This window comes from Sander lucioperca, chromosome 6 (assembly GCF_008315115.2).
Source record: "Sander lucioperca isolate FBNREF2018 chromosome 6, SLUC_FBN_1.2, whole genome shotgun sequence".
Taxonomy (NCBI): Eukaryota; Metazoa; Chordata; class Actinopteri; order Perciformes; family Percidae; genus Sander; species Sander lucioperca.
In genome coordinates this window covers 28,638,192-28,656,072 of record NC_050178.1, presented here as the reverse complement: position 1 = coordinate 28,656,072, position 17,881 = coordinate 28,638,192, and the positions used below count along the sequence as shown (strand labels likewise).

Genomic DNA, 17,881 nt, shown 5'->3' with positions numbered 1-17,881 from the left:
AGGTCTAGACCACATTTTATAATTTACAAAGATCCAACAATTCCAGTAATTCCCCCAAGAGCAAGCATTTAGTGCGACAGTGGCGAGGAAAAACTCCCTTTTAGGAAGAAACCTGGGACAGACCCAGGCTCTTGGTAGGTGGTGTCTGACGGTGCCGGTTGGGGATGTGATGAACAGTAGCAATAATAGTCACAATAAAGATAATGGAACAGTGACTAGAAATAGTAGTTGTATTAGTTCATAGCATAGCAGGGCACTGCAGGGCGTTACAGGACGTAGCAGGGCACAGCAGAGCATAGCAGAGCATAGCAGGACGTAGCAGGACGTAGCAGGATGTAGCAGGATGTATAAGGACGTAGCAGGGCACTGCAGAGCAGTGAACGAATGATAACACGGATTAAAAACGAGCAGTTTTCCACTTCAATTTTGTTTTTATGGACATTGGAGAAACGGGAAAACAGAGGTCATTGTTTCGTTTTTTCATCTTTGGTTTGAAACGAAAAAAACGGATTAAAGGATAATCCTTTTTTTTTATTTAAACCAATTCATCAGACCCTGGGAATTAATCTTTGAAGTCTTTATCCATCTACAAGACACAGAACTGATTATAAGACTTGTGTAACTCCAGTAACATGACACAAGATGGTGACAGAGCTCCGCGTGCTGCTCATATCCATGGTGCTGCTGGCCGGAAACGTGCAGGTACATACTATCAGTGTTGGGAGTAACGCGTTACAAAAGTAACGCAATTACAGTAATGTATTCCTTTTTTCTGTAACGCAGTAATATAACGCATTACTAATTAAATTTCGGTAATATTATACTCGTTACAGTCTCAGTAACGCGAGTTACAACGCATTTTAACGCAACATTTAGTGGTGCATTGGTTTTTTTAAGAATTCACCAACACCGCGACACATTTCTTCACAGGAAAAAAAAAAAAAGCCGTATTATTTTCCTGTCGCTGTATTCAATGGTTGAGATGACTGCAGAGACAAATACATTTGCGAGATGGATATTATTTTCAGGAGTTATTACGCTGCGTTGAAGTGAGCTGTCCTGTTTCTGTTCCCGTGGTCAGAACCAGAGACGGTACGGACAGCATGTATGTCCCAACAGGTGACGGTACGGACAGCATGTATGTCCCAACAGGTGACGGTACGTCAGCGGCTGTCGGGAATTAATGTTGAGGCTTGCTACACGTAAATATCATTGCATTTTATCAGCCATGGAGAGTAACTATGCCTGTAGTGGAATGGCTTCGAATGACGACCAAAAATGCTTGTCTTTTACTGTGACCATTTACTGTTCAATATGTTGCAGTTTTACAAACAAGAAAGTGAACAACTTCAGCCTGACAGACATGTTGCTTCTCAGTAAGCTAGCAAGAGTAGGCTACACAACAGACAACTTCCGTGTAGCTTACTTCAAAATAAAAGCACTTCCTGTGACGCTTCGCAGTAAAACTAAATTACTGTTAAATAAGGTTGTGTAGGCTACCTTTTCACAAATCAGCTGTAAATCAAGTACTGTAAATAATGTTAATAGTGAGTTTTAATCACACTATAATTGAACATTTCCTTTAGAGTGTTTTAACCTAAACATGAATTTCTTATTGAAGTGCTGTAAACAAACATTTTACAACAATGCCATACTTTTGAGTATTTTCATTTTCTCCTACTTGCCTATTATATGTTTTACTTATCTATTTTGTATAGCTTTAGTTACTTTGCATATTTATATTAATTATACAAAATATGAATAATCTATGATGTATTAAAGTGGATAAAGACGAGACTTTATTGATCCGGTGGTGAAATTCACAAGCTAGCTGCCAAATCAAACTTCCCCTGTTATTTTGGTAAAAGTAACTCAAAAGTAATGCAAAAGTAGTGTAACGCATTACAATTCAGAGACAGTAATATTGTAATATAACTAATTACTCTCAAATGACAGTAACTAGTAATCTATAATGTATTACATTTTGGAAGTAACTTGCCCAACACTGCATACTATTGACACAGTCACTGGGAGTCACAAATAGAGGTAGGCTAATTGAAAGTAAACTGAGTTCAGTGATTTGTAAGAGCTCCTTATTTTTACAATAATTCATCGACAACTATGAAGCTTCTACTGGATCTGCTGTGTTTGTGTCTTCTGTGTTTGACCGGGAAAACACTTTGTGATGAAAACGGTAAGAATGACTAACTTTGTAGATATGAAGACAGACAGACAGACAGACAGAACCGGGTGTGGTGTTAATTTCAAGGATCAAGAGCACGCTCTATGGACTATACTAATTATTAGCGTCAGTAACAGTTACCATTTACAGCACAGGTTATTGATCTATTCCTCACAGATGACCTCTGTGTTTTTTTAAAGTATTATGTCATAATTTGGGATGCAGTTGGTCTTTGACGTTGGGTGGAAACAGAAACAAAAACTTGATTGCCGTCTGTGGGAGCGGTCGCATCCTGTAAACTGCATCGACCAGTTTTTTAATTACAAAGCTCACTTTGAAAACTATATTAGCCTATAGCCCACCCAGAACTCTTTACTTGTTGAAATGCCTTTTTAAAAGACCAATTCAACAAGTAAAAAGTTCTGGGGGGCAGGGGGGTGATGAATAAGAACCAACTCATTTTTACACAGAAACAACTTTTCAAAAACACAGTGGGACCTCATTTTTGTGCAAAAGTGCATTTTATGGGATGTATTGCCCCTCCTAAGGGCATTTCAACAGAAAAAAACTACTGGGTGGGCTATAATCTGTCAGATATAATCCTCATGAATGCAATCAATTCATTTTGAGGCAGAAACCACCTTTCAGTGACAAGGTAGAAGCTGCAATCACTTTTTGGCAAGTGGAAAAAATGACTGGATTGGTTATAATCTATGGCAATCTATAATCTATGACATGAGGCCTTGCCTCCACATGTCCAGGCTACCTCATCACGCGTTCTGCACCATTTGCAACACAGACATCGATATCAGTCACCAAGGGGCAACAGGTAACGAACACAGTCCCACACACAAATACTTCCCACCGGTGTAGTCTACGTGATACGCTGGTATACGCAGTATACCCACTAAGAAATCTCTAAGATTTTCCATATGCCCACTTAAAGGCATACTAATTTATGTAACTTTTGTTGCTGTTTCATGAATACAAAAGTTGTGTGACCCCCCCTCCTAGACTATAAAATTGTGGGTGACCCTCCCCTCAACAAAGAATAAAAAGACATGACCCTCCCCTATTTTCCTCCGGTGGTCCATTCCATAACTACCAAACGGTCCCTAACCAATATATGAGATGTGTGAAACACTATTTGACTGAAATGGTTATCAGAAATAATCTCAGAAATAATTTATTTAAAAAAGACTAAAATGTTTTGATTAAAACTTGACTAAGATACCTTGAGTTCTCTTTTGACTAAAACTAGACTAAAATGACGAGACTTTTAGTCGACTAAAACTTGACTAACAAAAAAAGATATGTGAATGACTAAATATGACTAAAACTAACAAGGACATTATACTACCCTGTCATCTTTTGTGCTGCAACTATCTTCAACCTGAATAAACGAATGATTTTAAAGATAGGTTATTAGCTATTATTGATGATATAATACAGTATGTGTTGCTTTGTGTTAAAGAATTAGCATTGAATAACCTATTTAATATTTTGTCACTGTCATATTACACCTTTGATTCATATCCACAATAGTAAACGCAAATATGAAAGACAAGGAAAAACTGCACTCTGATGGAAGACAGACAGAAAGTGCAAGCTAGGATTTTTTGGTTAAACTTTTGGTTAGATTTGGTGAATTACTTAGCCCCCTCCCCTGTTTGTTAGAATGTTTAGAGTGGTACCAATGCATGCCTGATGTTTTCCCGTTTAAGTCAGTACCATAGTCTTCATCCTAGCAAAAAGTGAGGTCACTACAACCTCTTATATAAAGTGAAATCGCGGTCAACCCGCAATTAATTTCTATTGCGTTAAATGTTTCAAATTAACAGAAATTATTAAACACGTTAAGTTTGACAGACTAAATGGCACGATAATTTTCATAATCATGATGCACACCCATGTTGATAGCAGACTATGCAATTCGCTAAGATAGGGATAAAGGCAGTCTATTATAATGGGTCCTTCTCCTGGCACGTACCAGTACCTCTTGGTGATGTGAAATTAAACAGAGGGCCGGAGAGGCCTGGGGGAAACAGAGGGCCGGAGAGGCCTGGGGGGAAACAGAGGGCCGGAGAGGCCTGGGGGAAACAAAGGGCCGGAGAGGCCTGGGGGAAACAGAGGACCAGAGGGGCCACTCGGGGAAGCAGAGGGGCCACTCGGGACAGGGAGCAGAGGGGCCACTCGGGACAGGAAACAGAGAGGGGCCACTCGGGACAGGGAACAGAGAGGGGCCACTCGGGACAGGGAACAGAGAGGGGCCACTCGGGACAGGGAACAGAAAGGGGCCACTCGGGACAGGGAACAGAGAGGCCCCACTCGGGACAGGGAACAGGGAGGGGACAGAGATGCCTCGGCAACAGGGGACAGAGAGACCTCGGCAACAGGGGACAGAGAGGCCTCGGCAAAAGGGGACAGAGAGCAGCAGCGAAGGCAGAAGCCTTCTGGTGGCTGGCGACGAAGGCAGAAGCCTTCTGCCGGCCGGCGGCGAAGGCAGAATCCTTCAGGCGGCCGGCGGTGAAGGATGAATCCTTCAGGCGGCCGGCCTGGACGTCGAGGGTTCTTAGGCGGCCGTTGCCGCAGGCGAGTACCTTCGGGTGGCCGAACTGGACGTCGAGGGCAGCGCCCCTCTGGGGGCCGAGCAGGTCGGCCAAGGCGGAGCCCCTTGGGAGGCCGCGTAGGCGAAGGGTCAGCTGGGCCGGGACCAGGCAATGGGTCAGCTGGGCTGGAGTCAGGCGACGGGTCAGCTGGGCTAGAGTCAGGCGGCGGGTCAGCTGGGCTGGAGTCAGACGGCGAGTCAGCTGGGCTGGAGTCAGGTGGCCAAGCAACGGGGGCAGAGGTTGACTGTGGTGCCAACAGGACACGAGGGGCAGGAGTCGGCCTGACCGCCGACAGGGCACGAGGGGCAGGAGTCGGTCTGACCGACACAGGCAAAGTCTCTGGGGGGCAGGACAAAGGCAAAGTCTTTGGGGCAGTCTCAGGGGTGCCGGAGATATTATACCATTGATACCTGATTATTTCCCCTTTAAATGGTGACACATTTGTAACATTTGTAAGGCCTCTCCTGGAACCATCACCTTATCGTGGTGGAGAGGTTTGTGTGTCCCTATGAACCTGTGTCCCTATGAACCTGAGGGCTGTGTTGTCTGGAGCTCCTCAGGGGAGGGGCCAGACAAAGAATGGTTCAAAAACCCTATGAAAAAACGAGGTAGAGATGGAGTGACCCTGCCCGGAGGAAGCCCGGGGCCCCCGTCTGGAGCCAGGCCCAGATGGAGGGCCCATCAGCGAGCGCCTGGTGGCCGGGTTTGCCACGGAGCCCGGCCGGGCACAGCCCGAAAAAGCTACGTGGCACCTCTCTCTCCAACCCATGGGCCCACCACCTGTGGGAGGAACCGCTGGGGTCGGGTGCGCTGCCACATGGGTGGCAGTGAAGGTCAGGGGCTTCGACGGACCAGACCTGGGCAGCAGACGCTGGCTCTGGGGACGTGGAACGTCACCTCTCTGTGGGGGAAGGAGCCGGAACTTGTGCGGGAGGTGGAGCGCTACCAGTTGGATCTGGTGGGGCTTACCTCTACACACAGTCTCGGTTCTGGAACCATACTCCTGGATAGGGGTTGGACTCTTTTCTTCTCCGGAGTTGCCCAGGGTGTGAGGCGCCAGGCGGGTGTGGGGATACTCACAAGCCCCCGGCTGAGCACCGCTACGTTGGAGTTTATCCCGGTGGACGAGAGGGTCGCCTCCCTACGCCTGCGGGTTGTGGGGGGGAAAACTCTGACTGTTGTTTGTGCGTATGCACCAAACAAGAGCTCGGAGTATTCGGCCTTCTTGGAGACCTTGAATGGAGTCCTGTATGGGGCTCCAGTGGGGGACTCCATAGTTCTGCTGGGGGACTTCAACGCGCACGTGGGAAATGATGGAGACACATGGAGAGGCGTGATTAGGAGGAACGGCCTCCCTGATCTAAACCAGAGTGGTTGTTTGTTGTTGGACTTCTGTGCTAGTCATGGATTGTCTATAACGAACACCATGTTCGAACATAGGGATGCTCATAAGTGTACTTGGTACCAGAGCACCTTAGGCCAAAGGTCAATGATCGATTTTATAATCGTTTCATCTGATCTGTGGCCGTATGTTTTGGACACTCGGGTGAAGAGAGGGGCAGAGCTGTCAACTGATCACCATCTGGTAGTGAGTTGGGTCAGAGGGTGGGGGAAGACTCTGGACAGACCTGGTAAGCCCAAACGGGTAGTGCGGGTAAATGGGGAACGTCTGGAGGAGGCTCCTGTCCGACAGACTTTCAACTCACACCTCCGGCGTAGCTTTTCGTGCATCCCTGTGGAGGCTGGGGGCATTGAACCCGAGTGGACAATGTTCAAAGTTTCCATTGCTGAAGCTGCGGCGGGGAGCTGTGGTCTTAGGGTCTTAGGTGCCTCAAGGGGCGGTAACCCACGAACACTGTGGTGGACACCGGTGGTCAGGGAAGCCGTCCGACTGAAGAAGGAGTCTTTCCGGGATATGTTATCCCAGAGGACTCCAGAGGCAGTTGCAAGGTACCAAAGGGCCCGAAGGGCTGCAGCCTCTGCCGTGAAAGAGGCAAAGCAGCGGGTGTGGGAGAAGTTCGGAGAAGACATGGAGAAGGACTTTCGGTCGGCACCAAGGTGCTTCTGGAAAACCATTCGCCACCTCAGGAGGGGGAAGCGGGGAACCATCCAAGCTGTGTACAGTAAGGATGGGACGCTGTTGACCTCAACTGAGGAGGTAATAGGGCAGTGGAAGGAGCACTTTGAGGAACTGAGGGATTGTCGTCAATTTCCCTGGTGGAAGTTGCTGAGGTAGTTAAACAACTCCACAGTGGCAAAGCCCCAGGGATTGATGAGATCCATCCAGAAATGCTTAAAGCTCTGGGTGTGGAGGGGTTGTCTTGGTTGACACGCCTCTTCAACATTGCGTGGAAGTCGGGGACGGTGCCTAAGGAGTGGCAGACCGGGGTGGTGGTTCCCCTTTTCAAAAAGGGGGACCAGAGGGTGTGTGCCAATTACAGGGGTATCACACTTCTCAGCCTCCCCGGTAAAGTCTACTCCAAGGTGCTGGAAAGGAGGGTTCGGTCGATAGTCAAACCTCAGGTTGAAGAGGAACAATGCGGATTCCGTCCTGGTCGTGGAACAACGGACCAGATCTTTACTCTCGCAAGGATCCTGGAGGGAGCCTGGGAGTATGCCCAACCGGTCTACATGTGCTTTGTGGATCTGGAGAAGGCGTATGACCGGGCCCCCCGGGAGATACTGTGGGAGGTGCTGCGGGAGTATGGGGTGAGGGGGTCCCTTCTCAGGGCCATCCAATCTCTGTACGACCAAAGCGAGAGCTGTGTCCGGGTTCTCGGCAGTAAGTCGGACTCGTTTCAGGTGAGAGTTGGCCTCCGCCAGGGCTGCGCTTTGTCACCAATCCTGTTTGTAGTATTTATGGACAGGATATCGAGGCGTAGTCGGGGTGGAGAGGGGTTGCAGTTTGGTGAGCTGGGGATCTCATCACTGCTTTTTACGGATGATGTGGTCCTGATGGCATCGTCGGCCTGTGACCTTCAGCACTCACTGGATCGGTTCGCAGCCGAGTGTGAAGCGGCTGGGATGAGGATCAGCACCTCTAAATCTGACGCCATGGTTCTCAGCAGGAAACCGATGGAGTGCCTTCTCCAGGTAGGGAATGAGTCTTTACCCCAAGTGAAGGAGTTCAAGTACCTTGGGGTATTGTTCGCGAGTGAGGGGACAATGGAGCGGGAGATTGGTCGGAGAATCGGCGCAGCGGGTGTGGTATTACACTCAATTTATCGCACCGTTGTGACGAAAAGAGAGCTGAGCCAGAAGGCAAAGCTCTCAATCTACCGGTCAGTTTTCATTCCTACCCTCACCTATGGTCATGAAGGCTGGGTCATGACCGAAAGAACGAGATCCAGGGTACAAGCGGCCGAAATGGGTTTCCTCAGGAGGGTGGCTGGCGTCTCCCTTAGAGATAGGGTGAGAAGCTCAGTCATCCGTGAGGAGCTCAGAGTAGAGCCGCTGCTCCTTTGCGTCAAAAGGAGCCAGTTGAGGTGGTTCGGGCATCTGGTAAGGATGCCCCCTGGGCGCCTCCCTAGGGAGGTGTTCCAGGCACGTCCAGCTGGGAGGAGGCCTCGGGGAAGACCCAGGACTAGGTGGAGGGATTATATCTCCAACCTGGCCTGGGAACGCCTCGGGATCCCCCAGTCGGAGCTGGTTAATGTGGCTAGGGAAAGGGAAGTTTGGGGTCCCCTGCTGGAGCTGCTACCCCCGCGACCCGTTACCGGATAAGCGGAAGAAGATGGATGGATGGACATTTGTAAGGAACATGCATTTGTGGGATGAGCAGCAGAGCTGAGTATGTGGCTTGCGCCCATGAAAAATTTGCCAAATCGTCTCTGACAATGCCAAACAGCTTTTCTTTGCTGTTGCTATTGACTCTTGTTTTGAGCTTCTGGTACCTGAAGGTGCTGACAATCTGGTGCCTGATTCGACAACCAGTGGCAATCCCATATCTCCAAAGTCTGGGACCAAACTCTATCTTCCAAGATGACAATGCTCATCCCCACAGTGGGTTTAACAGAGACTACCTGCAGAATTTGGGAGTGGAGAGGATGGAATGGCCTGCCAGCAGACCTGACCTCAACCCCATTGAACACTTGTGGGATCAGCTTGGGCGTGTTCTTTGTGCCAGAGAGACCAACACAAGCACGTTGGCTGACTTGCTACATGGGCTGGTTGAAGAATGAGATGCCATCCCACAGCAGGCTGAAGACCAGCATGAGGAGGAGGTGCCAGGCTGGATCTTCCACACCATACTGACAGTCCTGTTTGTTAAATGAATAAATTGGGAAATTGCCAATATGTGTTGTTAATTTAGACTTCAATTACCCAATCGACCAAACAACACCAAACAAGAGTCAACAAAGAAATCGCATTGTCAGAGAAAATTTGGAAAAATCTTCATAGGCGCAACCAACATACTCTGCTCTGCTACTCATCCCACAAATACATGTTCCTTACAAATGTGGCACCATTTAAAGGGGAAATAACCAGGCTTTCCAATGAGATAATATTTATTGCCAAGAAGCATTGTTAGTAGTGACGTCTGAAGTCAAACAAATGATATCTAAAGTAGATTACACCCTAGGCCGTTTAAAAGTTGCACCATGAGTCATTTTTTATCTCAACCGGTTGTAAGCTTTACACATTTATGTTGATTTAACCGATTCACAATGCATGATTACATCCCTGTAACTAATCCTGTAATTATTCTGTAGATATTGTTTATCCTGTGTTCACAGTTGCTCCAGAGCCAGACATCAACATTATTAATGCCACAGATGATGGAGTGTTGCTGCAGTGTGAGGTTCGAGGTGCTGCTCCCAAACCTAGAGTAGAGTGGCAGGACAGAGATGGAAACAAACTTCCTGCTAAAGACCCGCAGGTCTCTGAAAGAGGAGACAGATACCACATCACCCTCCAGACTACTGTGACCAAGACCGGCTGCTGTCGCTGTGTCGTCACGCAGGAGGAAACCAACCGTAGGACTCATGCTGAGATTTATGTGGCTATTATTGGTAAGATTCCTCCTTGAGTTATTCATGTGTTTTAGCAGCATATTTAACTGTTCTTTATGTTTAGTCTCAGGCTGTTCTCATGAGCCATTCATACATGTAGCTATGAAAAGCAAAGCTCTGTAATGCATATGTATTCCACGTATTTATTCCTAAGAGCACCACAGTGACTGCAGCTGTAAAACACAGGACTTTAAAGCAGGGGGGTGGAGTTCTCTTCCCGGGGGAAAACAAAAGGAATGTTTGAATCTAAACCATGATCTTGTTGTTTTTGTGTCTAAATTTACCTGTCGTCCCCGCATGACGCTGACTTTTTGTCAGCTAAACTCAACTGTAACGGCAGCTGACACAAGTGACAGCTCACAGAGCTCTGTACCCATCCTCACATGACCGGCCGGTGGTTGCCTAATTTTGTAGGATATTATTCAAACTGTTATGCATGAGTTTCCGTACCATATCATACGAACCCATTCATGAGAATGCGTTCGAATGTGTCTGCAACCATTCTACTGAACATATGTAGTCACACGTGCAAAATAAACTAACTACACTAAACTAAAACTAACTTTTTGTGATGTGTTTCAGTCAAAATGAGCATGTGGACCAAAATACTTGGAGTTACTGGAATTCTTGCTGCTGTACTTGGAGTTGCAGCAGCAGCTTTTCTTTTACGTAGAAATAACATCAAGAACAAGTAATACAAGTAAGTTTCCAATAGTGTTAACCCTAAACTAACCTTCTATTTCTATTGTGAAAGCAAAGCAGTAGGAGTCTTTATTTAAGAAAAGGACAATAAAATCCTGATTATACGTGTGTTAAAAATGCCAGAATTAACCAAAAAGGCTATTTTTGATCTGTTAAATACAAACAAACAAGAATACAACACATGCAGAGCAGAACTTAGCACAAAACAAGACAGCACAGAAGAAAAAAGATTAGCAACAAAACAACCAACAAAGCAGAACAGTTACAAGTAAAACAACAGAGCAGAGAATACAAAGATTAGAAAAGACACAGCTGTTGAGAGCAATAAGAGGGGAATAAATACCTTAAATACATATATGTCGAGATTGCAAACTAAGAGAATACATACATGAATAGTTTTAGTGCTGACATGTATATGTATTTACCATCCATTATTTAAGCTGATTAGTAACAGACTTATATGTGTTTAATTGTCTGATATGGTCTGAGATTGAATTCCACTCTCTTGACCCTCTGATGGACCAGGCTGACTGACTAAAATAACACAATGTCCTCTTGATGATCCCCCTGTGACTCGATCAGCATCTGTTCGTCTGTTAATGTCAATCAATCAATCAATCAATCAATCAACAAGTGGCAGTGGAGCTAGGTTGTGTGAGTGACTTTATATACTAAGCCAAAGTTTACATTTGTAGGTCTTCCCAGCTTAAAGGCTGGCCATTTTTTTTTAATTGATCAGTTCATGTATGTGCAGCTGCACAATGTGCAAAAGAACTGGATGAGATGATTATTGATCAGTGTGGTGATTGATAAATAGACTCTCAGCCAGTCACATCACTTTTCATCAACATTTTTTATTTTATTTCCTGCAGGTTCAAGTCCAAAGACAAGGAAGCATCAGCTGCTAAATAATCAGACACACAACCGCCCACGAGGAAACCTGAAACAAAGAAGAAATCGGACATAAGTTGTAGGTCATACAAAAATTCATATGTATTGCAGAGTTGATGCATTGAAGTCATAATAATTCATTTCATTTATGGGCACCTTTCATGTCACTCAGGTCACTTTACAGAAGCCAAACAGTAATTAAAAACAAGAACGCAGACAGCTACATAAAAACAAAGAACAAAAACAGCAATCATGAAAAGGGCGTGATCAGAGGGAATATGCTAATCTAAAGAATGTGTTTTGAGCTAGGTCTACGTCTACACTACTACGTTTTGGTTTAAAATGTAATATGTGTAATAAGTTTACCTCATTATTTGAAATACACCAGGCCAAGTTTAACATGAAAATCCAACAATATAAAAAGCAACAGAAAATTATTTTTTTAAATCTTTAATTGTGTCTAAATGTAGCACTTTCAGTTGGTATAGTTGCATGACTCTTGCACTTTTTGGGGTTGTTTCCACGTGGCTGAATGCACTTTTTGTGAGTCGTTTTGGATAAAAGCTAATATATAAGACAAATAAATCTTACTCAATCTATTGTCTGTCTCTAAGATGAATTAACTACTTTACTTTCTAGGTGTAACACAATGAAGATTAAAGTTGGTTTTAGGACAGCAGAGGGCGTCACATTGTTAAAAATAGAAGCTAAAACAAATTCCTCACTTCTAAAGACAACTTCTACATAATAACAGTCTTTGATCAGAGGACGGCTAAAGAGGAAAACCATCTTTTAATTTAAATCTTTAACTTCTAACAACTAACCCCTCATAGACAACAACCAGCTTGAAGCTGAAGTTCTCAAACGGGGGTCCAGGGACTCTAAAGGGTCCTTAAGGGGTGTCCACAGGGTCTACAAAATATCTCACTGCAACACATTGAACACTGTGCACTGTTTACATATTTTTAATAACTTTGAATTTAGATTAAATATATACTAAGTCACTAAATGTTAGGATAATTATTTATCAAAGAATGGACAAAATCACTGGAGTTCTCTTAAAAGTTTGTTTACTTGCAGCAAGTAGAGTCAGTTTACAGCACTTCAGCATAAGTACAGAAAGTGACTGAAGATTGTTGACAACAGTGTCTTTTCAAAGGAGTTGGGAGCCAAGTTAGTTATTCGGTTAATACAATCAGTATTTTTCTTCTTACCTTTGGTCAGGCTCGGCATTTCCTCAGGGATACATCCTGTGCTCTTTACACTAAAAATAGAAATTTGAAAGCAACTTTGGTCATTGCTCTATAATCATCCAGGTTATATACTTTGGACTGGGCTTTAGACTTTTTTAAACTCGTCATGCAACACAACCCACTCACTTCTCCACTGTTTATCTGCATGTCCAGTATGTTGTAAACAACACACACATGTACTCCAACATTTGGAGGAATAAATATAGAGCAGCAGTGTTGTCTTGCCAGACCTTCCTCTACAGCGCTGCGCAGGAGGGTCTGGCTAGTCCACCCAGCATTCTGGGATGGGAGTAAAACGTGCACTGGTTTATTGGCATTCTTTAAACCAGGGGTGTCTAACTCAATTTCCCAGAGGGCCACACTGAAGCAAGATAATCACATCAAGGGCCAGACATGTATAGTTTATTGACATGCTTTTATTTCATCGAAAAAGTAAAATATCTTTGACTCAATTATTGCATGTCTCATATAGTCTTCTCACTTACAGTTTGGTCCCCATAAAGCCCTGAAAAAGTCAGCAAAAAGTTCCAAAGCCATCCTAGAATTTAGCAAATCAAGCTAGGTTCTGGGGGGATTTCTGAATCTCAAAGTCGGCAAATTTGCCAAATTCTGCTTTGAGTGTTACGTAATTGCAAGTTGAAAAACAGTTTCCCATGTTTTTTTAGTTTGGCACACATCTAGGTGGGCCAAAATTGATTGTGAACCTGAATTTATATGCGGGCCGGATCAGAATTAGCGAGGGGCCGGATTTGGCCCGCGGGCCTTGAGTTTGACACGTGCTTTAAACCAATCGGGAAGGAACTTGTTTTGGTGAAACGTGCTCATTAAAAAGTTGTTTTAGTCATGCAAGAGAAAACTCAGATTTGACAGATAGTTTAGCTCTGGGATGGGAGTAAAACGTGCACTGGTTAATTGGCATTTCTTTAAACAAATTACAATCATCTTGGGCAGCTCTAAGTTCCGGACGGAGCAATGGTGCCGCTGCAAAATAGCCTCAGGAAGGAACTTGTTTTGGTGGAACATTGTAGTGTGTACGTTCAAAAGTAGTTTTAGTCGTGCAACAGAAAACTCAGATTGGACAGATAGTCTAGCTAGCTGTCTGGATTTACCCTGCAAAGATCTGAGGAGCAGTTAACCATAGTCCTCACAAATCCACCGGAGGTTAGAACGCCAACACTCGCTGTCAATTGCGAGGTATTATAATAAAGAGGTAACTGCACTCAGGTGTTGCACTCATGGATGTATTAAGAGAGCAGGTTGCACTGAATGGAGAAGCAAATAGTTTTTGGACCGTGCGGTAGATGCATGTTAAGTTTTCGTTTATTTATGAGTGAAAATTGGTACAGTAGGAACAAAGTGGCTGTATTTTGTTTCATTACAAACGTTAAGAAATAAATTGTGTTGTTATTTGGGTCATTCATCAGACGTGTCTAAAACAAATCGAGTATGCAACCATGGTGGCATTCTTCTGAATGGCAAAGGGGTCACTACATTTAAGTAAAAAAAACGCTTCCCTGAGGGCATCGTTGGATTGAGCTGTCATTTCCCCGAGGACATCGTTGGATTGAGCTGTCGTTTCCCTGAGGACATCGTTGGATTGAGCTGTCGTTTTACCTGAGGACATCGTTGGATTGAGCTGTCGTTTTACCTGAGGACATCGTTGGATTGAGCTGTCGTTTCCCTGAGGACATCGTTGGATTGAGCTGTCGTTTCCCTGAGGACATCGTTGGATTGAGCTGTCGTTTTACCTGAAGACATCGTTGGATTGAGCTGTCGTTTCCCTGAGGACATCGTTGGACTGAGCTGTCGTTTCCCTGAGGACATCGTTGGATTGAGCTGTCGTTTTACCTGAGGACATTGTTGGATTGAGCTGTCGTTTCCCTGAGGACATCGTTGGATTGAGCTGTCGTTTCCCTGAAGACATCGTTGGATTGAGCTGTCGTTTCCCTGAGGACATCGTTAGATTGAGCTGTCGTTTCCCTGAGGACATTGTTGGATTGAGCTGTCGTTTCCCTGAGGACATCGTTGGATTGAGCTGTCGTTTCCCTGAAGACATCGTTGGATTGAGCTGTCGTTTCCCTGAGGACATCGTTAGATTGAGCTGTCGTTTCCCTGAGGACATTGCTTGATGTGTGTTGCTGGAACACCGGCTGAGTGCATCCTTACCTGTTGTCCCCTGGAGTTTTTGGAGCTGCGGGTGGCCAGCGGAACGAGACATCAGACAGCAGCTGTATGCCGGCCAACGAGGTATGTGTGCACACATAACTTTGTGCATCAAATCCAAACACAAAAAACAGCGTAATGCTTTGTTATAAACTGGCATTGCTAACAATGGCTAACCTGGCTAATGTAAACAATGAAAATCCAAACCCATTCAACTCGGGTGTGACGTCATTTCCAGCTTCGGCTCCCAAGTTCCGAGGTAAATGGATCAGGGATGTATTGCAGTGTAAATGGAACGCGCTGTCAGCCTAATGTAGGCTACAGGCTCTACCTGGTGATCCACCAGGACGGCACCTTATTACCTTTCTCACTGAGTTAGATAAGAAGATCAATGCTACATCTCAGCCTTTACTATTCTTCTAAATGCAAAAGTAACAAATGATTGTCTTAAAAGTAACTGTAATAAAACACAATATAAAATAGAAAAAAATAAATGAATGACCACTTTTACACAGTATTTCACACTTCATAGCATAACTGCTAACTTTGTGCTTTGTTCTGAATACAAAAATACAAGACTTCTAAGAGCATCATCATGTTGATCTGGTCCTGTCTGCTCTACACACCTCTGGAACAGGAATACTGTACAAGTCTTACAAACAGTTACACAATCAACTAGAACTGCAAGACAAAATCAATGAGCCTATTAATTGTGATATCACACAAACATAAAATAATTGAAGACAAAATAAATGTTTCCAACAACACAGACATTATCAAAGCCTCATTCTATCATTAGTGAACGACATTCCTTCTTCTGAGTTCAAGCTGCAGGAAGGACAAAACAATAGTAAAGAAAATTATGATAAACTTTCTTGATCATATTCAGGCTGCACAATCACAGTTTTACTGCTAACATATCATTTATGTTTGGTGTCTGATCTACACAGATCTGCCCCAGAATGCATTCTTTTCTGTTTGGAAATAAAGTTAATGTTAATGCACAAACATGAACCAGAATAGCAGGTGCACTTAGAGACGCCTACTGCTTTGTGTGTGTCACTGTGTGATTAGAATAAAGTCCTGTATATACCTTTTAACCTTTATTCATTCAGGTAAGGTTCACTGAAAGGAAACCTCTCTTTTGAAGGAACGCCCTGATCACATTCACACAGTTCCACATTCATACCTGGAAGCTGCCCAGTACAACCATAGTCTAATCTGCTGGACACTGAGCAGCTAAAACTACTTTAAAAACTTGCATAAAAGTAAAGTTGACTTGCTTTGGTTTAGATTTTTGGAAAACCAAAATGCAGATGCATCTCTCAGCAACATCAGGCAGTGTGCACACTACTTAATCTACTTTCTTTTTAAAAATATAACCCAAATATTTGAACTATGTTAGAGCTTGTACTGCATTATAAAATGTACATATCTTTCATTACATATATTCAATCATTTTAAGAATAGAATAAAATGATCTTGAGTACATTATAACATCCTGTCGTATGAATTTAAGCAGTCCCATCTTTTCACTCTCAGCTTCACACATATGGCTGTAAAACTAGAGGCCAGAGTTCAAACAAACATTAAAAACTATGCATAAAAGTAGAGTTAACTTTTTGTTGGTTACTTTCAAAACCAAAACCAAAATGCAGATGCATCTCTCAGCAACATCAGTCAGTGTGCACACTCAGATTTAATCTACTACAGACTGCTGATATTTCATTAAGAAATGTGAAACTGACACCATGGATGAGTTCAAAGTTTTCATCATGTTTGTTCAGATGCAGCAGCTAGATAACAAGGTGGAGACCAGGCTCCAGTCCTTAAATGAGAGGACATCTTTAACTGGTTCATCAAAGTACTCACCAACAACAAGCTTAATGTAGAACATTTGAGGTTTCTGAATTAATGGAAACATACATCTGTAGTCTCCACTGTCAGCCCTCGTTATATTTCTGATGATTATGGAGGCGTTGCCTTGTTCCAGTTTATCTGGAAAATGTGAATGTGTCAATTAAATCAAAATCATCTCCCAGTTTTTACAGTAAGTGATCCAGTAAGTGATCCAATCGACTATGAAGCTCCTTCTGATCTGCTGTTATTTATCTAACCTTAACCCAAACCCAAACCACTATCTTCTCCTGAATGTAATCAAGTAGTTGTGTTGCCTAAAGCTAAGAGATTTCTGGCAGAAAGCCATGAAAGCTGTAATGTTTGTGCCCAGTTGCTTTCCTTAATGGCCTTTAGAAAACACTAACAGTGTCTATAAGACTCTGAAGTCTCCTGGGGGGATGAACAGAGTTCTTCTAAATAATATTTTCCTTCATTTGGGGTTTAATAATGTTGAAGACCGCTGTCAATGATCAGAACTATTCAGTTGGGTTTAGATCTCTGTGAGAGCAGATGTGCCATAGAAGATGATACACATCATTTTCATACTCCTCAAATCATTCAGATAATATAAAAGAGTCTGCATTCAGTAGGATTCTCCACTCATGTATTTATGTTGTTCCCTTGTAACTCAACAATACCAGGGCTGGATTTAGTACCGGGCCCAGGGGCCAGGGGCGTCGGACTGGGGTGAAAAAGGGGACTGAGTACCCAGGGCCCTCATGTGAGGAGGGCCCAAAAAGATGCTAGAATGAATAGCTGTGGATGTGTGGAGTTGCCCATAGAAAATGCCTTTCTACAGGACCCAGAATTTTGTGCTACGCCCCTGCCAGGGGCCCAAGTACTCAGGGGGCCCCTAAAGGCCCTGACACACCAAGCTGACGGCCAGGAACTAGTGGCGACGAAGGCCGACTGGCCGACTGGCCTACACATTTATATTGATTTAACTGATTCACAATGCATGATTACATCCCTATAACTAATCATGTAATTATTCTGTAGTTATTGCTGTGTCACTGTGTCGTCACACAGGAGGAAACCAACCGTAGGACTCATGCTGAGATTTATGTGGCTATTATTGGTAAGATTCCTCCTTGAGCTGTTCATGTGTTTTAGCAGCACATTTAACTGTTCTTTATGTTTACTCTCTGGCTGTTCTCATGAACCATTTGT

The 17,881-nt window shown here is 44.1% G+C and overlaps 2 protein-coding genes across 2 annotated transcripts in view; both read left to right on the top strand.

Annotated features, from left to right (window-relative positions):
* The window catches only part of LOC118495300 (nuclear factor 7, brain-like), a 1,057,410-nt gene that overhangs the window by 220,834 nt on the left and 818,695 nt on the right, over positions 1-17,881 (top strand). The window lies entirely within an intron of this gene.
* The window catches only part of LOC116065144 (CD276 antigen-like), a 104,910-nt gene continuing 89,076 nt past the window's right edge, over positions 2,048-17,881 (top strand). Inside the window, exon 1 of the mRNA XM_036002571.1 lies at positions 2,048-2,194. Within this exon, the coding sequence (XP_035858464.1) occupies positions 2,186-2,194 (9 nt within the window). The 5' untranslated portion in view covers positions 2,048-2,185. The remainder of the gene's footprint in view (positions 2,195-17,881) is intronic.